The 26,723-nt window shown below is 43.3% G+C and overlaps 1 protein-coding gene across 1 annotated transcript in view; it reads right to left on the bottom strand.

Moving 5' to 3' along the window:
• Window positions 1–26,723, bottom strand: part of LOC147701538 (tubby protein homolog) — a 132,567-nt gene that overhangs the window by 33,608 nt on the left and 72,236 nt on the right. Inside the window, exons 5-7 of the mRNA XM_086928670.1 lie at window positions 14,910–15,068; window positions 12,847–12,960; window positions 10,677–10,802 (exon numbers count right to left, since the gene is read on the bottom strand). Coding sequence (XP_086784796.1) covers window positions 10,677–10,802; window positions 12,847–12,960; window positions 14,910–15,068 — 399 coding nt within the window. The remainder of the gene's footprint in view (window positions 1–10,676; window positions 10,803–12,846; window positions 12,961–14,909; window positions 15,069–26,723) is intronic.

Genomic DNA, 26,723 nt, shown 5'->3' with positions numbered 1-26,723 from the left:
ACTGTGGAACTGCTGCAGACACGTCTCTCGTGTCAGGATTCCCCTCTCACCGGAATTCCCTGACACCCATGCTCCTGGATTGCCAGAGGCCTGTGTGTATTGCTCTGAGCCTCTTTTCTAGTCCCCGAACCCGAGCGAGGTCACTAAGGAGCCCCGAACAGGGCTACGACCAAGTCTCTCCTGCAAACCCAAAGGTGGATGGTATGCTTCAGCAGACTTCAGGTTCACTGGATGTAACAGCAGGTCTCTGGGTGGCCAGCCTCCCACGATGCCAGGGATGCCTTGTCACTCTCCAGGTTGTTTTGCAGGCGAACGGCTTCACTCAGATGGTGTACTGCTCCTTAGGTGACATGTGATGCAAGTGGCAATGATGATGAGTTTTTACCACTGGACAACCCATGCTGCAGGTGGCTACATCTTGCTCAGTGTGATGATGCTTGTCGCTCTTAATCCTTCCCCCTGCCCACTTTTGGTTGCCAGGTTCTTCCATGTGATGGGGTGTCACACACCTCTCTGTCGACTTCTGTGCATTGTGGTATCGTGCCACTCTTTTCCTCTTTCACAACGTGGTGTCAGGCCACTCTCTACTTCTCCACTTTCCTCATCTTCCCCTTTAAGACCTAGTCACGCTCTTCTTCCTTTTGACCAGGCCTCTCCATGTGACATGCACCTCACATGGACCTCTCTGGTCACATCCTACCTCTAGGACTGACTCTTCTCTTCTGTCTCCTGACCAGGTCTCTCGCTGTGATCTTCTTTTCACAGGGACTCCCTGGATGCATCCTGTCCTCCCTGTAGTACCTGTACCTTTTCCTGTCTGTAGGACATGACTCTTCTCCTTATGGACTTCTCACAGGTCCTGTCCCTTCCCTCAGGGATCTTCTTGGTGCTCCACTCCTTGGCTGGAGGGCCACCTTTCTTCCTTTGCCTCTTTGTCTTCACTCGAGGACACACTGCTTGCACCTCAAGGCTATGCTGTGGTGGCTCCTGCTCCTGCCCAAGGACAGGAGTACTTGGCCAGATCAGTCACTCCATGTGACATGCTTGGTGGGCCAACGGTGGACATTCTGTGCTTGGGTGGTCGACTGGAGCAGCCTCTGTCGTGCAACAGTCCTTCTTTTCTGAGGGCTCTCTGCCCTGCTGTCAGATTTCCCGGTGCGGCCGCTGCACACCTCTGGCTTTTCAGTCCTCCTTCATGGGCATCCTCTTCTGGAGCTTTGCATGCCTATTCTCCTCTTGCAGGGGTGGTCGTTCCCCACCGTGGGTGTGTGGCGCTATCTCTTTCCTTGCAGTTACGTAAGACAGCAGCTGGGGAAGGTTCGCGTTCTCCTTCAGCCTTTCGTGAGCTTGATGCCTAGGGCTTTGTTTATTGGCTGCTCTTGACATCACAGGACTCTTGGCAGTTTCCTTGGCTTGGCAGCTTTGAGCTTCTTGGAGCTCTCTCACTTTGGGGCTCACAGTCTCTCCCCTCCTTACAGTAACATCTGGCAGCCAACAGAGTGCATGAGGTGCTCTCAGCACCTATTTTGGCTGTACCTTGCAGCCTCTGTCTCAAAGTCTCACTACTGCCCTGCTAACAGTGGGGTAGTAGCAGTATCATAAATAGAAAATTACTGGTGGGCTAGCAGCTCGTATTGTGTATGATTGGGTTTGTCCACTCCTTTCATTAAGTCTATATGCAGGTGCTGTTGCACTTTGGGAGTGAAGGTGTGCCTAGCCACCTGCCTCTTCAATGGAAACTATCAGCCATCTCCTTTTGTCCTCAGGCTGGGTGCGGTGCATGGACTTACCGCTAGGTGGCCCTGAAGATGCCACTCCTCACAGGCAAGACAGTGTCTCCTCAGACCTCAGCAGTTACCTGGGTAGTGCAGGCCTCTCATTTTTTTTTTTGCAGAGTTTTCTATAGCGCGAACTTGACCCGAATCCGAATCGGGTATCAGAGCGCTTTACATAGCACCAGTTACGTTACATGAGGACACTTATTAATTTTTGTTAGGCACGGGGAGATTAAGTGGTTTGCCAAGAATCACAGGAGGTTGTCACTAGATATGTCAATGTAGGAGATGGCTACACAATACAGGTGGAGCAGAGTGCATGGTGGGTGCATGAGGGCACCATCGGGGTGGACTGCGTTTTTCAACCTACTCATCCATGGGACTGTGCGAGGAGGGGCGTGCCACTATTAAGTGCTGTTGGTGGCGCGAGACCACATGTGTGTGTGTCACCCAGTTCCCGGCATGTAGTGGGCAACGTGATCCTTCTTTGTGATGCCAGAAATCTCGACTCTGTCCTTTCTCCAGAGACTTCATTTGGGCTAACGTTGGGCTTCTGTTGGTTTTTGGGTGCTTCTCAAGGTCTCGCGTGATCTGCTACCTTATTTATCATGAGGCGAAGGGGGTCGGAAAGTTCTTCCATGGCTCCATGTGTCCCAGATTATGCTGTCTTGTTGTGTCCAAGGTCGGGCCTACTGGATGGTGCATGTGAGGGTTGGTGCACATGCACCATCCAGTAGGCCCGACCTTGGACACAACAAGGCAGCATAATCGGGGACACATGGAGCCATGGAAGAACTTGGGAGGAGTGCATTTAGCGTTCTACTCTTACCTGGACCTGTGATGGACATTGGGGTTTTCCCTCTCCCAGGCATTCCCCTCTCCCTCAGACCACGTCCTGTTACCTTTCAGCTCATTTCGACCAGCTGTTCCTGGCCTGTGGCCAGGGACCTCTAATGAGCGGGCATGCTTCTGTAGCTATTTTGAAGGGGTGTGGAAGACTTTAGAGATTTGGAAAACTTGAGAGGAAAAAAAAAGAAAACATCAGTGGCACTATGAGAACATGGAGAGTCCGGGACCAAGGCCAAAAACTCTCGCTAAAGTCTGCCTAGTGATGATGATGAACCGGAACCGCCCCAGCAACTCTGGGATGCCTGGCCACTCTATTGAATCTCCAGACTGACTCAACATCATATGGGCGTCAGGTCCTGCAGGCAAGCGGTCCTGGCTTGCTTCTCAGGTGACGAAGTCCAAATGGCTTGTCGACTGGTAAAATATATCGAAGCCGCAGAAGCCGGAATCAATAAAAAGAAAGAATAAACGGTTAAAGACAGCGCATTGTCCATATCCCCAGAGCTAAAACACTCGGATTATACAGAGGCACAGCTGGCTCACAGGAACAAACAAGGACAGATCACTATAAAGTACAAGCATATGGGGAAAAGAGCGTCTTGCTTCCTATATGGAATGTGGACTGCAATGCACTCAGAATGGGAATGTAGGTCAGATCAACCATAAGAAACTCTCCATGAGGAACACAGAAGTGTCTTAGCGGCGGACGAACATTTCTTCCTAACTACTTTTTAAACTCTAATTCTTAGTATCGTCTCATCGAAGTTTTTTAAAATGATTTACCACAAGTATTATTCCCCATGCTGTTATAGATATTTATAATTGTTTTTATCATTGCTGGTTTTTGCAATGGTTTTATTAACTGTACAATAAAGTATTACCTTATCATATGGGCGCTTCACAACTTATTGGCTCTTGTGCGTGTGTTGTGGAGGTTGATGGGTGTCCACTATCCAGGCATATTGGAACCTCTGGTCCTTGGAGGCGCTGCCGGGGCTACACGCCACAAAGAAAACATTTGTCCCGGGCCGGGTGCTTGAGAATGGGGATCTTTTGATTTGGTAACTGGAACCCATTCCCATTGGCTTGGACACAGGAATCTGGGTGTCTGTTTTTTAAGTACTTGATGTGGGAGCCGCCCCACCCCCTCGTCAGACTGCCCTCATCCTGTGGTGTAGCCAACCAACCCCACCCTGGGGTATCAGCATCAGAGTTGGGCCTTGACTCCAGCAGGTGCCCTTGATGGCGAACTTTAATGAGGATACCCAGTCGAGAGAGCACATACAGCAACCCCAAATTAACAGATGCAAGCAAAAGCCTGTATTCCCAATTTTGTCTCCTTAGTCTTTCTTTTGGTTTGGTAAAAACTTTTGGGTATGTGGGTGGTATTTTTTCTGGAAGTTTATCTTACTGGACATTTGGACTCTGAGTTTATGTGAAGGCATTACCTCCCCAGACACTTACGCCTCTCTGCTGAGGGCATGGCTCTTGTGCCTGTTAAGCTGAGTTCCCTGTTTGTGGTTGCTGCTGCCATGTGTTTGCCCAACTACCTGATCTCTGCTGCGGGGGGTACAGCAGCTGACTGATCTAACTGTGGCTGAATGTTAGGTGCATTTGGGGTTCCCTGTGTTTGGCTTTGTGGATGATTATTCATAGGGTTATATGGTAACTGGCCCTGGCCCGTCGATCTCTGTTTGTGGTATGCTTTTAACCGGCATTTATCTGCCAGATGGCTCATCCTGTGGCAATAGTAACATTCCTAATGGTCTGGTTGCTGCCAATCTCCCTGACCTCTGCCGCTATAGCTAGGTTGAAACTCTCTGGGGGTTTGCAGTGGAGCTCACTTTAAGACTGGTGCCATCTGCACACTCGTGGCTATTGCGGCCCCCTCAAGAGTGGTCTTCTTCAATTTGTGCTGGGCCAATTTAGCAGTGTACCTCTGGGCATGCTCCTGTTCTTCTTTATCCTTTTTTATTGCTTCTTTTTATGGTAATTTAATATATGGGCTTGTATCTCCCGCCAGGGTTTGGTGTCTAACCGAACCAGTCTGTTTTGTATCTCATTGAGCAGCCCCTTTTTGAGTATATTGTAAAAGAATGCAACTTGTGGGCCCGTATCAATCCATGGGCTGTCCTGTCTCCTGTCCCCATCGTTTCCTCATTCTATCTAGAAAATCGGTTATACTCTCTACTGGATTCATAGTCTTCACCATTAACCCTCCTACATCTGGACGTTCAGGGAACAATTCCATCAGGGCTGTCCAGGTCCGGTGCCTATATGAATCGAATGCAGTCCTGTCATGCTCAGTGTCTGTCAGCGTAATTGCTGGGATGTGAGCTTGGGCGAACACTGCATTAGTCTACCCTCCGATAAGACTACTTAGCATACTTTTAATTTCGCCCATCGCAAGGTTTATTTCTGCAGTGTTCCTCTCAAAGTATGACAACAATTTCCCTGCTCCCTCCAGCAAGGGTGGTAAATGTATAATTAACCTGTTCTATCTGAACCCACGGCACATAGGTGGTCCTTGACGTGCCCTTATGTAGTAACAGGTATATTCTTACTTCGGGTAGCTCTACTGGCTTCTTCCTAACATGGCGTTCACATCTTTTCTGGTATCCTGCATGTAGAGGAATTTCCACTTGGGATCCCCTCCCCCATGTTGAATGAAATCTTCCACTATAGGCATGTCCTCTGGCTCAAAGGATCTCTCCTCTGGCCAAGGTCTATCATACTGGTCTTTTTCCTCAGTCCAGTGGGCTAGCAGGTAGCAGAATGGCTGCACAAAGATCTTGCCTTCCTCTCTGGCCACTATCTCCTTTGGGGTCAGTCTATACTTCTTTTGCTTTCGGGTGGAGCAGCATACGTCCTCATCACTGCTCCCCTCTAGCGCTTGCAAATGTGCCATCTTGTTTTTCCTACATCTTGGTTGGGTGACCATTAGGCTGCCTTGGTCTCTTATTTCCTGGTCAGCCCCTCTCTGAAGAATTGGTGAGGCTCGGATCCCTGCCAGAAGCCTCTCATCTAATTCTACCACCGATTCTTCCTCGATCTGTACTCTCTGCCAACCCCCACCTTCCTTATGTGGGGGGGCACGCTGCTATGTTCTCTTACTGTTTTTTTTGGGTGCAAGTTCTTTCTCTCTCTCCTTAGTTCGCACCTTTCTTCCTCACCTGGTATAGGTTGCCTCCTTCGCTTTGAGCTTTGTGCTTTTCCATTTAGTCAAGCTTTGCCCTCAAATTCGTTCTCTATTGTTTGCTCAGCTACCTGAGCAAATACTGTAGCCTCACCCTTGTCATCGGGTCCAGGGTAACTGGGGCTCCCTTGCTCACCCTCACTAGCTGTATGACTGTATAGAGCCACCACAAATCTCCCTGTCACTCATGAATGTTTGCCTGAACCAGTGGGAGTGTGTGTTCTCCATGCTGCTGGGGTGCTATGTGTCGGACGCCAGAGACGGGGGTCGAGTTCGAGGGAGCCTATCCACTGGACTTGGGTTGCGCTGAAATTGTCTGGGCATGCAGGTCTGTTGGCTTCTCTTACTTGGGCCTAAGTGTTTATCATTCGGTGGAGGGCCCGCTGGATCCTACATCCCTATCCTAATGTGGCATGAGCACTTCCATACCTGCGTACTGTGGGGAGGTGCTGATGCTTTGCTTGCTAACTGCGATGTAGGATTATCAATCTGGGCCCCGTTGTAGATGGCCCAAAGGTCTAATAATGCCTCTCTCCTGTCTTTCTTTTGACTAGTGTATTTGGTTTGCATGTGTGTTCTCATATATTTAATTGCGTTAATGTCAAAAGTTCCCTTCTTTGGACAGGGAAATGTGTGTACCTTTGTGTGCGCATGCCATTCTTGGCAAAACCTATTACTTTTTTAGACTGTGTGGAGAACCTGCTTTACATGTGCTATTATGGTGACTCCACAATAAATCTGGTAGTTTCAGTGGACAAAGTACACATTAGCTTGCTTCTTGTTTGGGCAATCTTTGGTTTTGATCTAATTGTGGGGAAAAATGTACATGGTGTACTTCTTGTAATTGCATTACTATGAGCTCAGCACTATCTACAGATGCATGAACAATTCAATATTAACATTTCATCACGGAACTAAGTGAGCCTGAGAGTCTACCAATAATATCTCCTGAACAAAGTTAATAACAATAGTTCACAGAAAAAGGGAATATCTCAGGACCCACAGGCTTATCTTGGCCATACACAAGTTACACCTAGGTTCCCAGGTCCAAATCTTTTTTCCTAAATGTCCGAATGGCACCCTCTACCATCTGTATCACCCCAGCAACCTCTCACTACTTTCAGATACCAAGAGTGTTAAGAAACCGGTGGCACTGAGAAACCCTTTTAGACTAAAAATACGTTGGACCAGCTCCTGCCAATCAAGATAGCCTTATCACAAAAATAGTATCCTGTGATCCATAAAGGTCTATACAATAAATATTCAACTTTCCTAGCGTGCTGACTATCAAAAATAGGTGATTTTAAGGGATCGCCTCCGAGGCTGCCTTACGACTACTCAACTAGGACACATAACATGGGTAATATGCCACATTTCTGTCAGTGGCAGGGTGCTCAGGTTATCTTTTTATGCTTCTTCCTAGTTTTCCATCCGCCGAATGCTTTATTAAGGTTCTGTTGTAGTCTCTTACCCTCGGTGACAGCTGCTTCAGGACGGACCTACGCTTGCTGATTAAGCAGAATTTCCAATCAATTGAGGTGTCTGCTCACCTTCCTTGATACGTAAATGTGAATTTGTCTGGGTGGGGTCTCCTTCCTTTGGCTGCAGTCGGGTTCAAAGTACGAGTCAGCTCCTGGCTGACTTGCTAAAATGTTGCCTAAACATGAAATAACTTGAAAAAAAACAAGAGACAAGAGGATTTTGCCAAACCAGGGACAGTTTGTTTAATAAAACAGTGCGGCCAGGGGAACAGGTACAGGCATAGGGTCTGAGGACAGTCTCAACTTACAGTCCATCTGAAGTGGGTTTATATACAATTCATTGAATGTCATAAACCATTCCGGCGATCCTTTTTTCGTAATGAAATTTAACCGCTCTCTTTGTAGTCATAAATTAATTTATCTGAAGGGGAATCAGGGTGGGCCTTAGACCTTGCATGGACACAATGCGGCCAGTAGGTAACATGACCAGATTTCTAGCATGGGGAGCACCTGATCACTGTGTATATCAATTTACTGTTTTAATATACATAAGAGAAAATTGATATATGTTTTTCATATGGGCTAATTCATTAATAAAGATGCAATTTCATTTTTATACATGAATATATTGTTATTCATATTGACTTTTTCAATATTAACAGTGATCCTGTGAATTGTAATGATGAGGCCCCTCAATGCAGGAGCTTGTGATCCCACAGAATGGATCTTCTGCAACTCAATAGCAGGTGCTTTTGCATTTCATTACAGGAGGTAGTGGATCTAGGTGCAGAAGCGTTTGAGGTGGAAAAAGCAGTCTTAGGAGCAGAAGGTAAACAATGCCCTGGGATCCAGTTTTATAAAATGAATACATACAGAAGATTATTGTGCACTCTTTAGAAACAATATAAAATAAAAACACATTGGTAAACAATGTATTGTTTTTCATTAATCTGAATACATGAAAGATTATCTGAACAAAACATTCACCTTGGTAGGATGACAGCGCCTTTCACATGATCATAAATCAACATTCTAATATCAAAAAGGAATACTGTGTCAATACCATAGAGCAGTTACATCATGAACATACCTGGTAGAATTAATTTTGGTTTCTATTTTCTGTTTATACTTTGTGACACTATATCGTGCTCTTAGAATGAAAGGAAAAGCTAAATGTTTCCCTGGCATATGATTCCAGCATCCTAATTAAAATGCAGGCTGTATCTAATATATAACTTTTTTTTTTTTATAAACTGTTGTGTTAATATATATGGGGTTTCAAAATTCGGTTCAAATGTCATGTGACATAATTTCCTATGACGTCAAAGAATGTGTGCTGCCACATCTGCTACCACTGGCATTTTCCCGAATTGATGTCCATGATCTTGAGCTGTCAGGAAACATCTCCATGCGTTCGCTTTAGATTAATTCTGTCAGATTATGTTAAAAGGAGTTAGGTAAAATCATTAGTCAGGGCCCGATTCACAAAAGTAATCTGAGACAAAATCTTAACTTTACAAATTCCGGAATTCACAGAAGGCTTTTGGGAGTACTAAAGTGAGGATTTTGTCTCAGTCAATCGTAAGTTTTGGTCTTAAGTTAAATTTAAGACAAACTTAAGTTTAAGTGAGACAAAATCCTAACTTTACGACTAGGATTTTGTTTCAGTTAAACTTAAATTTGTCTTAAGTTTAACTTAAGACCAAAACTTAAGTTTAACTGAGACAAAATCCTATCATTCAATCAATCATGTCTAGTCTAGTCTAGTCTGGACACTTGTAATGCGCACATATCACGTCCGAGGAAGTCTCGTGGCGCATGATTTGTAATCATGCATTTGTAAAGCGCACTATTCACCCGTCAGGGTCTCAAGGCGCTGGGCGGGGGGGGGAGGTGTTGCTACTGCTCGAACGGCCAGATCTTGAGAAGTCTCCTGAAGGTCAGCAGGTCCTGTGTCTGCCGCAGGTGGGTGGGGAGGGTGTTCCATGTCTTGGTGGCGAGGTGGGAGAATGATCTGACGCCAGCGGTCACTCTTTGGATGTGGGGGACGGTGGCAAGGGCGAGGTCAGCGGAGTGAAGCTGGCAGTTCGGGGTGTAGAAGGTGAGTCGTTTGTTGAGGTATGCTTGTCCGGCCTTGTGGAGTGCTTTGTGGGCGTGAGTGAAGAGTTTGAAGGTGATCCTCTTGTTGACTGGGAGCCAGTGCAGGTCTCTCAGATGGGCGGTAATGTGGCTGTGGCGAGGGATTCTTAGGATGAGGCGCGTGGAGACGTTTTGTATGCTGTGTAGTCTTTTCTGGAGTTTGGCCGTGGTTCCCGAGTAGAGGGAGTTGCCGTAGTCTTTAGTAACTTTAGTACTCCTAAATGCCTTATGTGAATACCGAAAGTCGTAAAGTTAGGAATTTGTCCCAGATTACTTTTTTGAATCGGGCCCTAGGTGTATATGCCAGACTTCTCCAACAAGTAGCTTGTGAGCTACTGGTAACTCTTCACTTAATTCTCAGCAGCTCTCCAGGGTGCATACCAGCGTTCTAAATTGAAACTTTTTCTTGATTAAATTGACTTACATTTGACAAAATAGTTTCTTGCAATTCAAACGTATATTTTCAGAACTTATAAGCTGATGTTTGGACAAAAATGGCAGAATTCCCAAAATATACTTCAAATACTAAATAATTTGCAGACATATTACTAATATGTTTACTTATGTGCCAGGGGCACTGCAGCTGTGGCTGGCAAATATTACTTACATGTTGGTGTTCCAATTTGACAAAACCATTTTCACATTACTTCTGGCAACCCTTCTGACGCACTGAGGAAATCACTGCTGGTAATCTTTAACATAGTGGCCACTTATGTGTCCTTGTCTGATGTGGTCACTATTACATCACTAATAATTAGTAGTTTGCGATGAATTTAATTTAAGATAAGTAACTCTTATTATTCAAAGGGTTGGAGACCACTGGTCTATGCAAATGAAAAGTGGGGCCATTAGATAGGCTACAGGGTGTTAGATACTGTAAGATTGCAAGGAATAGCTACACACATGGAAAGTTTTTGATACAAGGGACATATGAACACACATCACCACAAGCGAAAATCAGCAAATTAACTCTGATTAATAATATTTTTCAACCAATAGGAACTGTTCTAGAGTACTGCACTGGGGTTCATCAAAGTTTCTGCCTGCAACTCTGTTACAAAAGCTTTTATGGAGCACAGGGAGTGTATGAAATGGTTGAATTGAAGAGATTGACCGCATAATGAGTTTTCAATATAAAATCAGGATTTTCCTATGTATTCCAACACAGTCATCTGATTAATACAGCTGTTTTACTGGTACCTATTAGCCACCCTATCCCTGTGCCTGTCAACCCACCTGCCCAGCTTTGTCCCTTGTCCTGCTCTGATATTTTGAAGGCAGCCGCCTTAGGAAGCTTTTGGCTCTTCCGGGCTCCTACTGAAGTCTTTGCCCTGACATCCCCAAGGTCAGATCTTGCAGGAGCTGAGGAAACAAGAAGGGTGGGAAGAGGTTAAGAGTGGAGGAACAGGCTGAGAAGGTGGGCAGGGGACAAACAGGGCTAATCTAGGACACATACAAATAATTAGGACTGTCATGAGGCACACATGCAACACTTCTGAGTTACAAATGGCAGGTGTTCTTGGACATGAATGAGGTATGTTCTTGGACATACATGACGGCTATTGTACCATACAATATCATGAATCACATTATGGAGCATGGTGGTAATGATGAGCATGGTGTAATTGCACCAGATGACTGAAAGAATCAGTGCACTCTTCCATGCACACTTAACCTCAAGAGGTCTCTAGACAACAGTAGGGTGTTAGCAAAGTAAGACACAAACATATGGCAGAACCTCTTCATCTCAGGCTCTCCCCGTCTCTGACACAATTCAGGAAAGATCGCATGACCTGGCTCTTTGAGTGAACCACAGTGACCCTCCTCTACTGCCCTACCACGTTCCCTTGAGACCCTCACGGGTGAGCAGCCACGCTAAACAAGCACTGATTGATTGATTGAGCTTAAAGTACATGGTGAGCCTGAATGAGTGCAAAATGAAGCTGGCAGTGGACCAGGTAGGATCACACTACGAGGGACTTCATGGATCATGGATTGTAGGCCAGGTTAATGTACTCTGAGGCTTTCAAGCAGAAAAGAATTGTGAAACTGCAAGGTGAAAAGAATCACGCTTTTTAACCTAATAGTGTGAAAAACCAGCTGAAGCCGCTTTTGTCTTTCCTGAACAGCAGTCAAGACCTCCAGTTATTTGGGCGTCCGGCCCTTTGACCTCCCCTTCCTTGGTTAAACTTCAAGAGTCCATGAGCAGTGTGCTGGAACTGAGAGAGCGCCCTTAGAGCCATGTCCAACCCTGGCCCGCTGTGTGCCCAGTTCGAGTGTGGCCTGTAGCGCTGAGAAGGATAGTGTCCTCGTGCAGGTTTGGCATACCTCAGAAGTGCACCCTATGGATATATAGCTTTCTGTAGGGTTTCCTAGCCCATGCAATGGTTAAAACCTGTAATGATCCCTTGTTGGAGGTTGCCTTGTGCTGCTCTAGTACTAATAGTAGTAACTATAGTGATTACCCACCCCCTCTGCTGTAAGTAATCCTTAAACACCTTTAACCATTCATGACCAAAACCTTGCCCATTCCCTCAAGATGTGTTCCAGGGAACTAACTATCCTAACGCTACTCTCTAACGGTATCACTACTCCTGGATGCTATCCCTGCTTCTAGGTGCTATAATAGCATCAGCACACCACAGAAGTGCCACAAGAAGTCCCTGTGTCTAATGCAATAAACCCAAAAAACACATGTGGAATCATCTCGGGTTCGTGAAAGCAGTCAAAACCTTTCTGAACAGTGCCCACCCTTTTGTTGTCAGTGTATTATTAGCATAGGTATTTCCTTAGTGTCAACTTGTGCTCTATACATAAATATTAGTAGTACTACGAATAAATAAAAAAGTTATTAATAAAATAGCAATTTTGGTTGACTAAATATTGATATTATAAAGCTAAGAAGTTGACATGGATAGACTCAGAGGTTGACACCCTATTGAAACATAATGTGACTTTGATAGTGGCCCAAGGAAGGGGAACAATGGTGTACAGAGATAGTGCTACACCCTAGAAATATGACTCCCTCTGTGGCTATATTAAGGTAGTATAAAAAGCAAATGGTGCCGACAAGTCTGTGGAGGCACATCCAGGCGGTTACGCACTAAGGAAAGGCTGAGGATGTATATAGGCCATGGCACATCACTGAGGGACCTCTGGAAATATAGAAAGGCTATGAAACAATTCAGATAGGCTCAAAAGTAATGTGCAAGGATTATGGTACATCCTAGGGAGGAATAGGAGGTACAAGGAGACCATGACTCCCCATGCAGAGATAAGGAGGTAGTATTCGGAGAAGAGGACGTACAACTTTAAAGGCGTTAAATGTTCCAGTCTCATTTGTTAAGTTGGGCCACCTCCATCCATCCACCGTGACAGTTTCAGAGTTACATAGGGTCCCTCTAACCTGTGCTTGGTTTGCTCATTCGCTCCTTCCTGGCTGCCATTAATGCATCTTTTTTCTTGGCTGGTGGCCGGGGGTCCTCTAGGATGGATTCGTCTAACTCTCCGTCTGAGATCTCTGAGGCATGATACCAGGAGAAATAAAAACAGATAAGCAAAACTAGTTAGATCTGGTGTAGAATGGGCAGTGCACACAGGGAAATTCAGGCAAGGTACCAGAGCAAGCAAAGGTCACAAAGTGCTATGGGCATGCTCATGGAGGTCTTACCTGGTATGAATACCTGAGGGTTCCTCAACCTTATGTGGCTAACCACATCTTTTGAAGCAAGGGGTTTGCAGAGTGGATCAACACTTTTTGAATGTGACTGGTTGCAGATATGTAGAGTATTCATCAGACCATGTACAAGAACATGCTTTATTTTTTCTGGAAAGTTGGCAAAGGTACTCTGCCTTTCTGACAGCTGTTAATCTGTAGGGGATAGGATGTGGATAGCCTGATGGTCTGTGTTAGCTGAATAGCCTTGGGATGACAACTTGTTAGTCTGAAGACGGTGATTGTACCTATGGTAATTAATATTATGTAAAGGTAGAAACAGAGTCAACTTCTTTCAGAAATGTATGCTTGGGTCCGTCCTTTCTGTTCTACAGCTAAAACTAGTTTGCCGCTGTGATGTTGTGCTCTTGTAGCATAAGGCTCTATTGTAGCATAAGGTTCTCTTGAGCATAAGGCTCTCTTGTAGCATATGGCTCTCTTGTAGCATACGGTTCTCTGGTAGCATAAGGCTCCCTTGAGCATAAGGTTCTCTTGAGCATAAGGATCTCTTGTAGCATAAGGTTTGTGATGGTCTCCATTCAGGTGACCAGATTTTGAAAAAAAGAACAGGAACATTCTACAAAAAGAGAAGCATGACTACAGTTTTGCCCATGGTCACAGAATGGCAGTGCTCACCTACATAGAAAACACAGACAACGAGGCACTAAGAATAATTAGATGTAGTTGATACATTAATGGCCTGATTACGGGTGGCAATAATAATCGCATTTGATAAAAATCCAACACTGAGGTGTTCAGTATTCACTGGATGCAATAATGTTCACAAATTCTAGGATTTGGGAAAAAGATATTTGGCTTTTGGTGCTTACCACACATAGACATGTGTGTTACTGTAAATACCCTACAGTTTTCAATATTGAAATTCCACAGGTTTGCCCTACCGAAATTTAACAAAGGTAAGTTCCTTATTGCATCTAATAATTAATGGATGCCAGTTTTTTGTAACTTTTGCAAACTTTCACAAAAAATGAAGAGGAAACATTATGAGATTCATCGAACTCCTGTGCTGTAAAGAAATTATTAGTTAATTATTCAAACACCTGCTGTTGTTGTACATCATTAACTGTGGGTACAGCCCATGTATCTTTTTGTATATTTGTTGTACTTCTACGGTAGGGCCAGTTGCTCTGTGAGAAGTTCAGATGCCTTCACCCAGGTGATGATAGAACTCACAGTAAAGGTCCAGTTGGAAGATCCCAAGTGAGGGGGTCACATCTTTTACAGATGTTTGTGAGAACACGCCTTTCAAGTTGGCTGTTATCAGGCCTTTTCAGAAGATTTGACTTTTGGCCTTCATTTAATGTATCTGATCTTTAACTCCTAACTTTACACATATAAATCATATTGAACATGAACGAGAAGATATGTACTTATAATGTGGAATAATTTCAGATTAATTAATGATTGAATTTGTTTTATGAGCCATAAAATATATATGTGTACTAGTTTAGCTTTTTATGAAGCAACAACAGATGTAAGGCTGCAAAGTACTTACTGGTAAATTTCTTGTGAAATATAAGATTTGGAATCAAACTAAATGGTCCATGACCTTTAAGAAAACATTTCGTGAAGATTGACATGAGGAGAATCAAGATATAGCCATAGTCCTTAAACCACAACAGTACCACCCTCTACAGCGAACGGCTCCCCAAAAGGTATGTAGCCCTTCCCCCGCTACAGTGTTAAGTGACATTCTTTGTGGCCTGTTGGATGCTCGGGTGCTTGCTTTTTACCTGTGAAGATGTCATGTAACTTCTTGCTGTCTCCCTTGGAGTCGGGCTTTTCATTTTGGTGCACTCCATCGACCCAGGTGTCAAGGACAAGGTCAGTTGCCTTCTGGGTCCCCTCTGCCAGAGCGGAGTTGCTGATGACTTTAGGAGCCGAAAAACAATCTGAGAAAAGTGATTTGGGGGTGAGAGAGGAGAGACATATAATACAAGCTTTCTTATCCCCTCCATTTCTCATAATACCCCAATAGACACCCCATTCTACAGACACTCTCAGTTGCATCGAAGCACACTCTCCTGTGAGACATGTTGGTTTGGTCACCAATATTTTGGAACAAAATTCTCCTTTTTTTCATAAAACATTTGACCACAGATCACCTCTTCTCGTGCGCCAGTAGCGGATGACATAAATATAGGACAGCTGAAATCGCTTCTAGCAGGAAGATAAAAACAATGGTTTGTAGTTGAGTGGAACTGAGAGGCAGCGTTTCTGTGTTTGCTTTCAAGCTGTGATGCATTATTACAAGCTTTCCAAAGCCATCCTCGTCCTGGGAGGCTGTGAGGAATCTTGCTCTGTTGATGGCCTATGTCTGCCATCTTCGAAGGGCTCACTGACATAATATCGAAAACACAAATACTGTGCTACATCAATATCAATCACAAAAATCTGAAAATATCGCTTTCCTATGAATATAAAGGTAAGTGCAATAACATTGAGATAAATATGATCGTTTTACTTTACTATCGAAATAATAAATAGAAAAATATCGCTTTTTAATATATATGTTGTTAAAAATAGTAGATAATAAACATTTTAACATGTAACATAAATATAATGCACATTATATATGTTTAAATAATATTTAAATATATATATGCTAATTTAAACAAACACACACACATATATATATATATATATGTGTGTATGTTCATAAACAGATATATAATGTAAAACTATTATTAAACAAGAAAGAACAGGAGTAACCTGCCTATAAAGGAATAATCTAGGCCTAAAAATAGGTCCTTATATATTTCTATCAACCCCTGGACCACACAAACGCATCTCAAAACATGATTACAAAAGTATAAAAAGATTTTTTATTCATTTCATGGAAAAGCAAGCTTTCTCAACACATAGTGATTGAATATTGCTGTACAAAGTTGGTCAGTGATCGCCATCGTCTGCTGCGCCCGGCCCTACGGAACCTAGGCTATAGAACCTGCAGAGAGGCCTCGGACTGGTGCTTTTCGGAAACAACGACCTGACTACTAGCTAGAGTCGGCAAGTTCGTCCATCAAATCAGAACTGCACTTGACACCCACCAAAAGGCCACTGACCATTGAGCCATGAGCCTCCATCTGGTGCCCTAACCATGCACGCCGTCAGTCAATTTAGGAGCTATTGCTAAGTAATTGGGAGTACTAGACCCAGAAACCAAACCAGGGGCGGATAAGGGCCTAGTGAAGAACTTTCCCACTGACATATGGCATCGAGTTGAGATGAACCTTGCTGAACTTTGACTTAACTTTCTAGACTCTTGAAGGCGTAAAGACAAGGAGCAATCAAAAGAAGTTTTAATGGACATAATGTAGTAAGAACAGTCATTATGTAATCTTAATGTTGTATATAGGGTTTTACTGCGGGAAGGGTATTCTGGAGGGGGGATGTTCATGTGTTTTATACTGTAAAGATTTTAAGTAATCGCACAGTCAATAAAGTTCTATGTGTTGCTGTAGTGATTGCATATGTAATTACATCAAATACAGAATTTCTTATCATTTCATATGTAAATAACTCAATCACATCATCACCACACCCACATGCCAGCCGTAACTCCACAGATGTATCATAGCCAGTGGTTGATCTGAGAGGGATAGATGGAACACAATCCACAAGGGAAAACCCCAGATCGCTCAGGTGCTCCCCAGAGGTCAAAAACGCCAACGCGCGTTTCGGTGCACAGCCCCAGCCAGGGCTACACCTTCATCAGGGCGGGAGCACACAGAGGCAAGGTAGGACAGGATGTTGTTTTTAAACAATTGGAGGCACCCCAAAGATTCAAATGTATATATGGGCCTCGTCAAACTTGATTATGACAACAGCTAGAGTAGAGTATCCATGATAATTTTAGAGCTGGATATTAACTCCTTTTCGATCGATTAGGAATTATCTGTCAAATACAGGCAGCCGGGAGCCTTTCAAAAAGTTCTTCCTTGGTCTGGAGGGAGGGAGAACGAAAAACGTTTCGTATATCCGCGAATGGCGGAATGCTTGGCAATTTCTCCACGTCGGTCCGCACTAGTAATGAACGTGAGGTCTGAGGCTCGGCGGATGTCGATCGAAAAGGAGTTAATATCCAGCTCTAAAATGATCTTGGAAATATATAAGGACCTATTTTTAGGCTAGATTATTCCTTTATAGGCAGGTTACTCCTGTTCTTTCTTGTTTATTGCTTTTCCCCGCCTACCTGCCTGCAAGTGACGAGGGGTCCCCCTTCTATTGAGTAAAACTATTATTAAACATTTTCATTATAATTTATATTATGATTTTCAAATTGTATATTTTAATTTACTATTATAACAAGTATAGGTATATAGCTATATTAATATATGTATTACATATAATAATGAATAAAAATGAATAAGTGTTAATTAATTATGACTTAAATAACTTCCCACCCTATCCTCCTAAAAACACAGCACACACCTAATATATAATTGAAAAACAAATATGTATAAAATAATTTACATATGTGAACAAAATTACATATTTTAATTAACATTAATATGTAATTATTAATCAATTAATACTTAAGAAACGTCTCACCCTTTACCCCTACAAACTGAACTACCTGCACTTAAAATATAACTTAAGACATATAATTACACAATTTCCATAATTAATTTTCAACTAAATAATTAATGAGAAATTAATTCGTTATAAATAAATGATTACTTAATTAACTTCTCACCCTATACCGCTACAAACTCAACAACCTACACATACAATATAATTTTTTTTTAAATGACACAATCTACATAATTAGTTATCACTTAAATAATTAATATTTAATTACAAATACATTATTTATTAATTATACTTAAATAACTGCCCACACTGTACCCCTTCAAACCTCTCAACCCACTATGACCCTATAAATTACTATCATCAATTAATTTAAAATGATAAACAACTTAAAAATTACAAACTATATTAAAAAACAACTATACAAACAATATATAACATATACAATTCAAATATTATTTAAAAAGCGATATTTTTTACAACTATATTACTGCAAACAATATCAACAACAATGATGTTCCTGAAAACGATATTACTTACCATACAGAAATCGATATTATTGTCAGTTTTATTTCTGAATCACAATATTTATATGACACTATATTTAAAAATATATTTGTGTCACTCGATATTTAGGACTCAATATTATTTTCAAATACCGCCCATACACCATATCCTCTTTTCTTGCTGCTTGAGTAAAATAAGTGTCTCACCTATGTACAGTATTGTTTGAAATTTTGGCACGCTAACTAAAGTTTTGTTATTGTAATCGTGGCAGGTTGTCCAATTCTCCTGCAGTCTTCCCACATTTGTTGAGGGGCCTTCAAGGCCAATATGGCATGCTTCTTTTGGAAGACAACCTAATCCTGGTGGTTTAGAACCTCTTAGATTGCTTGTAAACATGCTGAGTTTTTGGACTGTAAGCACTTACTGTTCTGGCTCCGCCTGTGGACAACTGAGGATCTTGCTCCCTGTAGAGTGGTCATCAGGGACCTTATGTTACAACCCAGGATAAGTAAAATTCACTGGTTTCGTTCCCTTAGGGAACTATTCAGGGAATTGGGGCTGGAGGAATATTAGATACATCTGGGGGAGTGGATTTTGATTTCAAAGAGTAGTGTAAAGGCCATTTATTGGCAATCCATCCTGGTGGCGGATGTGTTAAATCCCATCGGCTAACTTACTTGAGAGTTTGTACATTGATGAAACTGTTCTCCCACTTGAAAAAACATTGTTCCTCTAATTTAGATATAAGACTCTTCCCACTAAATTGTTTTGCAGCAAGTGGTGTTGCAATGATCTTTCTGATGCTTTATGCTCAGCTTGCAAGGGAAGCCCTAAATTGTTACTCCCTCTGCAGTTTTTTGGGCCGTATTATAAGAATTTGAGGGCCAAGTGGATTATCCCCCTTGTGCAGTCTTATTGGACCTGGGCATTATCTAGAGCTGCTTAGAATCCTTCGCACACACACTAGCAGAGTAGTTGTCTTTGGCCTAGCTAAATTCTTGTTGGCTCTATGGATTAAACGATCAAGGTGCCTGGTCTCATATATCTAGATTCTAGTTTTTAACAACATATATTCTATATTAATGATATGTATTGGTGTATGGTTTTAATATCTATATGGTATTTTTAAGTATCCTTTTTACAGACTGCTATACTTTTTTGGCATTTTATAACCACCCTGGCTTATGTATTTGGTTGGGATGTACTCTATAAGATCTTTGTGATTAAAATACAGTTATTATGGGGGGGTGAACATGGCGGCCGCAGGCTAGTGTGGCGCGCGCGTCAGACGTCGAGCTCTGCACCACGGAGCAGCCCTTCATCACTCTGACCTGCTACCCTGTCTAGGTCTGCTTCACGGGAATATGCCTTTTTGAAATGCTGTCTGAGCTTTGTCCTGCATCTTCTCATACCCGGATCGTAACCTGAAGTTGCCGATTGATTGCTGTGGTGGTTCCTTCCTTGGATGTGTCACGGATGTGTCACGCCTCGCTACCACCTTCCGGCAGCTCTCCCGGCAGCTCTTCGCCCCTTCGGGGCCCGTGGCACAGAGCAGCCGTGGAGCTTCGACTGGGCCGTTCTGCGCGGGGTCAGCTGCGAGGTAGGTTGGGCTGTGCTGGTTCTGGGGGAGCGGGGATTCAGTTGCTGCAGAGGCAGGCTGGATCCAAGTCCACCGACCGTAGCGGACGTGAGCAGGAGGGCAGGACCGGGGAATCAATTACTCTCGGAGAAGGGACTCGGGAGGCTTCTGTGTGCTTGGAGGGCCCTGCGTGCAAGAGGGGTGTGAAGGTTAAGGAAATCTCTCGTGGAAGGACAGACACTATACGTTTTAAACGTGTAACTAAAAACTTGAAAGTGATACAAAGGGTTGGTAAGGAAACACTACAACTCCCAGAGTCCCCTGTTTCTGGGAAAGTGGCAGCAATTGAGCCCTCTACCGAAACTTGTGCAACAAGCGAGCCCTCTACTTCCACCTGTACAACCTCAATAAGGGGAAAGTCAAGCCAGAATCTTAAGCCTAAGTCTAAACCTAAAGGGAAAAGAAGCAAAAAAAGCAGTAAAATCGTTCTCCAAGAGGGATGCAAGGCTCTGAATCCAACTTGTAGTGCTGGGAGAGTAACCCCTTCTTTGCGCTCTTTTTTCAAGGTACTGCCCCAAGTATTAGACTTGATACCAGTAAACAACCAGGACGAGAGCGTCAGAATAGATACCCCTCCTGTCAGTTTGATTACTACCAACATTAACTCGGACACTTTTGACCCTACCAGAGCTCCTGATATTTCTGCCCCAGCCCCTGCCCCTGTACCTGACATGGCTGACCCACTGCCTCCACCTCCACTGAGCGAAATAGCAAACGCCCCGGTAAATGATGGTGAAGTGCAATCTTCGACTCACACTGGTCTTTCACATAATCTAGTGGCTAGTGACAAAGAAGAAGAAGGAGACATCCTCAAGGGCGCTACTAACACCGAGTCCGCATTGGTGGCCCTGGCAGCCTCAATCGCATCAATGAGAGAAGAGATTCGTAATGACTTTCTAGTCTCCAAGACAAATCAGAACGACATTTGGACATCTTGCGAAGCGCTGGAGAGGAAAGTAGATGGCTTGGGGGAGAGAACAGAAGCTTTGGAGAGCTCGATTGGAGAAATGAAAGCAAACCTAGATGCAGCCGAATCAAAAATCCAAAAACTACGGAGGGAAGGGGACACGATGAAAGATAGAGTGGAATCGCTAGAGAACTATTCACGCAGAAATAACTTGCGCCTTCTTAAGATCCCGGAGGGAAAGGAAGGCGGAGACCTTAAAGGCTTTATAGTTAAACTATTGAAGGAAGCCTTAGACCTCGAAGAGTCAGCAGAGGAGTTGGATAAAGACATACAGAGAATTCACCGCGACCCGTTCCGATTAAACTCTGGCAGGACGAAGCCTAGGAAAATCCTTATAAACTTCTTGACATATGCCCTGAAAGAGAAAATTCTCAACGCTGCCCTTAGACTTAAAACCACAAAAGGCCCTGATTTCCCTTTCGAAATCCGCTCTGATCTATCCAAGACTACGCATGATAGGCAGTGGGAGCTGGGCCAGAAGATGGATAAATTCAGAGCAGCTGGTGCAACGGTCCAGATGAGGTTCCCGGCTTTCTTGCGCATTATGTATAACAATAAGATGCACAATGTCAGATCACCTTATGAGGCAGATGAACTCCTGGAATACATTTGTAATCACTCCCAGGGTAAACTTTAAGTGAGCAGAATCATTAACCATATTCTTCTCTATATTTCCCCTGTTTACCTCATTCTTACTTGACTCGATGTATCATTGTTGAGAATGTAGTTTGAAGTGGGCACAGTATTAGGGGGCGCTCTATAGGGCTTTAGGAAAAGTTCTAGGAAAAGATTTAGAAAAAAAAAAAAAAAAGAAAGAAATTATAAAAAAAAACCCTAATAAACAAATAAATAAATAAAAGAAAAAGAAAAAAAATAAATAAAGGTATGGGAGTAAAGAAAATAATCATATAAATAAATAAATAAATAATCGAAGATTACTAAAGGGGGAAGAAAATATATGTAAGACCCTACACAGGTTAATGCACAGGGCACTAATTAGTTTTTTTTTTTTCTTTAAGAAGAGCACTCCGTGGTGTGGGAGGAGAAGGCGCAGCTTGGCGCGAAGCGTGCCATACATCTGGTCGGAGTAAGTATGGGTGGGTTCTCCAAGGGGGGGGGAAGGGGGGGTCGGGAGCTGGGGGGAAACACAAAAATGCAAACCTATCCTCAGGAATCTGGCCCTCAAATTCAGGTTTTTCCTTTAATCCACTCAATTGCCACTGATAAGACAAATAAGGCTAATAAAGGAAATAACATCAAAGTGAGCGGGAGGGAAGAATATACTAGGGAGGATGTAGAAAGATTACCTCAGTTCAGTTCTTATCTTGGAATGTTAATGGTCTACGTGTGCAAGGGAGAAGAGAACGTATTTTTCAATACTTGCGGGACTCCCCAGCGCAGATCATTATAATCCAAGAATCACATCTTTTAAAAAGTGAGGTCAATTCAATACTAAAAAAACAAAAGTGGATTGACAAATTCATCAGCACTGATCATAACGCTAATATAAGAGGAATCCTTTTAATCTGCAAAAAAACAGCAAAGGTGCAGATCCTCAACTGTAACGAGGACAACAGTGGAAGATGGCTTCTAGTTAAGCTGTCCATCAATGGGTGGGTGTGTAACCTAGTCGGATATTATGGCCCCAATATAGATGATCCGTCTTTCTTAGAAATAGTCAGGAACAACTTAATGACCACTACGGAACCTATAATATGGACAGGGGATTTTAATGTTATACTGAATCCAAGACTAGATAAATCCACTCACCACAGCGGATATAGAAGTCATACCACCTCTAAAGCTAGACAGTCTCTCAAAGGGATTATGGAACAAATAGGCTTGGCAGATCTATGGAGAGAAAAAGCGGGTAACAAACAAGGTATATCCTATAGGAACTTAAAGTATAAACATACCTCAAGAATTGACTTCGCCTTGTTCAGCTACTGCCTCCAAAATTCTATTCCTAGTATCACGTATATACCCTCCCACCTATCGGATCATTCAGCTCTCTCATTTACGCTAAAACTTCATGATCAAATTAAACATTCCTCTTGGTCATTTGACCGTACTATTTTACTAGAGCAGGAGGAAGTGACATACTTAAAAACCGAAATTAGCATGTTCTTGGATATCAACCTCGGCTCAGCCTCTCTCGATACAGTTTGGGAGGCTCTAAAAGCATATTTGAGAGGTTGTATTACAAACAGAGCCTCCTATCTGAGGAAAACTTATATATCAAAAATTCACAATCTTGAACAAGAACTAGAAATAATTGAGCAGAGACTCGGGGGCTCAATTGGGTCGCTTCAAGATCAAAAGAACATCTCCGATCTGAGGAATCAGCTAGAAAACATTTTACAAGAGAGAGTAACAAAGAGATGGGAGGCGAGTAAAATCTCAAACTTTGAATTTGGGGAAACAGCGGGTAAGATCTTGGCTTGGAAGGTCAAGGCTGATCAAGCTAAAAGCCATATAAGAGGAATTAAGGTTGAAGGTGAAAGCGAACTCAGGACAGCAAATCAAGAAATAAGTACAGTCTTCAGGGAATTCTTTGAGGAGATCTACAGGGAAGATATCCTTGACAACCAACAGGCAAGAGATACATGGTTAAATCAGATCGCTTTACCATCCCTTTCACTCGCACAACGAGCGGGGATTGAGATGGATATCTCCGAAATAGAAGTAAGGAAGGTCATCTTGTCACTTAAACATGGCAAAGCTGCAGGTCCTGACGGACTTCCTGGAGAACTGTACCGTACCTTGGCCGATGCAATTGTCCCCACTTTAACGGCCCTCTTCAATGATATTTTGAGGGAAGGTCACGACCCCCCTCGATCGTGGAGCGAGGCCACCATAGTATTGATTCCCAAACCTGGCAAAGACCCAACTTTATGCGGGTCATACCGCCCAATATCACTACTGAACAGTGACTACAAGATTTTTGCTTCCATTTTAGCAGCCAGAGTGGGATCAGTAGTGGGTGAAATTATACACCAGGACCAGAAGGGCTTCATCAAAGGTCGCCAGCTTTCCGATCTAACGTACGACCTTGTGGGGGCAATTGACATCGCCTCATCCTTCTCCCTTCCGCTGGCAACACTCACCCTAGATGCGGCTAAAGCCTTCGATAGGGTAAATTGGCCCTACCTAAATGATGTACTGAGGAAGTTTAACTTTGGGGAGAAATTTGGCCGCACTATAGAACTCATGTAAAACTCACCATCTGCACGGCTCCTAATAAATGGAACACTATCTGAATCATTTGGGATGTCGAGAGGCACTAGACAGGGCTGCCCGCTTTCCCCCCTCCTCTTCAATCTGTATATTGAACCATTTGCGGAAGTCCTAAGAAGAGATGAACTTATTCCATCCTTCAGATTTGGGGGGTGGGAAAAGCGGGTAGCTCTGTATGCAGACGACATCCTAGTTTTTACCTCAGATCCGGAGATTAATATCCAGAGGTAATAAGGAGAGCTGAAGAGTTTGGCCGGATCTCGGGCTATGAGATTAACCCAAGCAAAACCGACATCATGGCTTGGAACATCCCTGATTTACGGCTAAAAATAACCAACTCAATGAGATACCTGGGTATTCGGATAGTGCAAGATGTCAGCAAAATCGCTCAAGTTAACCTCGAGAGAGTGTCTAATGAAAGCAAGAAATTATTAAAATCTTGGTCCAATCTCCCACTGACTATCCTTGGTAGAATAAGTCTGATGAAGATGTCCATCCTTCCCAAATTTACTTTTATTTTTAACTCCATCCCCCTTGCATTCGATAACGCAGCCTTGGAGAAATGTCAGAGAGAGCTCAATTCCTTTGTTTGGTGTTATAAATCGGCAAGAGTGGCATGGAAGAAATTGAGAAGGAGGAGGGAAAAGGGGTGCCTGTCTTTGCCCGATTTGCAATATTATGCGTGGGCATTCCAACTGTCTCACTCAAGAATGCTCCTAAAAAATCCATCTAATACCTCTATTGGTCTCATGTTTAACGCCATGCTGATTGGTGCTGGGTTACCAACTAATGGATTCATGTTTAAATATGGCGATCAGAAATATTTCAAAAAAGTAAAATTAAAAATTCTTATGTCCCAAGCGAAGTTATGGTCACATATAAGGCTTACCATATTACTCTAACTCTGCACCCATTTGGGACTCTCCAGGGTTGCCGCTTTGTCTAGAAGACAGGCTTGCAAACTCGTTGAGACTAGGAGGAATATTAACATGGGGAGATTTATTGGTAGGCGAATCCTTGAGGCCCTGGGAGGAATTACGGGATCAACTGGGTTCAGAGTTTTCGTGGTTTAAGTTCTTACAACTAGACAGTTGGTTCAAAGCACTGGACAGGTCTGGAGTAACTCTTGGGAAGTGCAGTATCACTGAAGAGAAATTGGTAGCTAGATCAGGAGGAGGCAAAGAAGTCTCGCAGTGGTACTGGAGCCTGTTAGAAGAGATAGATGGAGAATTCATCCTCCCGGAACAACTATGGGGTACAGAACTTGGAGCCCAGAGTATCGAATTCTGGCAGAAATCCTGCACCCTGCTATATAAATGTGTTAAACCTGCATGGCTTAGGCGTAACCATTTTTTTACGATACACCGAGCTTATTTTACACCTCTAAAACTGTCTAAATTCATCCCAGGGAAGAAATGCAATAAATGTAACTGCATCGCAGCTTCGGACATTCACATGTTTAAAGATTGTCCAAACATATTACAGTTCTGGAATGAGGTAAAAGTGACTTTGGACTCTATCCTCAATATCTCGATTTCTATTTCACTCCCCTTGATTATATTTGGATGGGATAATAGCATTAAGGGTCATGCAAGGACATTTCTGTTTTATGCAATACTGTTTGCAAGAAGGGAAATATGCAAGGTCTGGATAGAAACCTGGGCACCAACACATGCAAACTGGTTGTCATCTCTCTATGCAACCTCTAAAACAGACTTGTTGAGATCAGGTGGCCCACGCAACCGGGCTTTTTGGAATTTTTTGGTTCAGTGGAGACAGTAACCGGGTTTTTTGTTTTTTTTTCCCCGGTCCAATGATTATGCCTTAGAACTCCAAGAACTAGGCCCCCCTCATTTGGTCTCAAGGCTAGTTCAACTGGTTAAACACTAAGTTTGGAGTCATTACCCGCTTTCTCTTCGGGCCATCTCCTGCCGATTCTCATAAATCGCGTTTTCAGGAGCAGGGGTAAACTTGCACCTTAAGTCAACACGCGCATGGCAGTTGGAGGCTGAATAAGAGGAGGGTCCAGGCAAATGAGGATTAAATAAAAAAAAAAAAAAGAAAGAAATACAGTTATTATGATGGTGATGCATCTGCTTCAGGGTATAGCAAGGAATCATGGGCAGAAGGCACAATTAAGGCCTAAAACTTGGCCTGGAAAGTTTGGAATGGCTAGCATATTGAACAGGGTATGAATCCCGTTTCATCAGATGTCACAGGGGTATTGAATTACTGAGTCTCTTTGGTGGCTGGTCAGATATTCTATAGGAAAATGAATGGGTATAGGTCAGCAATTATTTCACCATTACTCCATTACGAGGCATACCAAGAATGCTTCTACCTCTCTAAAGAGCCCTTCATTCCCCTCACATCCTAAGCAGTGTGTGGTGAGGTGCCTTAAGTAGTGCGTGTAGGTGATGGAGTCCCTGAGTACATGTGTCCCCAGTTATTAATTTCATTACACAAACCATTCACGCCGGTATCTGCAACAACCCTAAGTAGATGGTTCAAAAGGGTGATAGCGCTTGAGGGGAGTTGACACAGGTCTTTTAGGGCTCAGTCTGCTGGGGGTGGGGGGAAGGGTTGTGGCCTCAAAGGAGGTTTGAGCAGGAGGATGTAGAACATGGTCCATATGGAGGTTCATCCAAGCAATGAGAATGCTAA

The sequence above is a fragment of the Lissotriton vulgaris genome, chromosome 7 (assembly GCF_964263255.1).
Source record: "Lissotriton vulgaris chromosome 7, aLisVul1.2, whole genome shotgun sequence".
Classification (NCBI taxonomy): domain Eukaryota; kingdom Metazoa; phylum Chordata; class Amphibia; order Caudata; family Salamandridae; genus Lissotriton; species Lissotriton vulgaris.
Note: the sequence above shows the minus strand (reverse complement) of the source record. Positions and strands in the feature narration are given on the sequence as shown.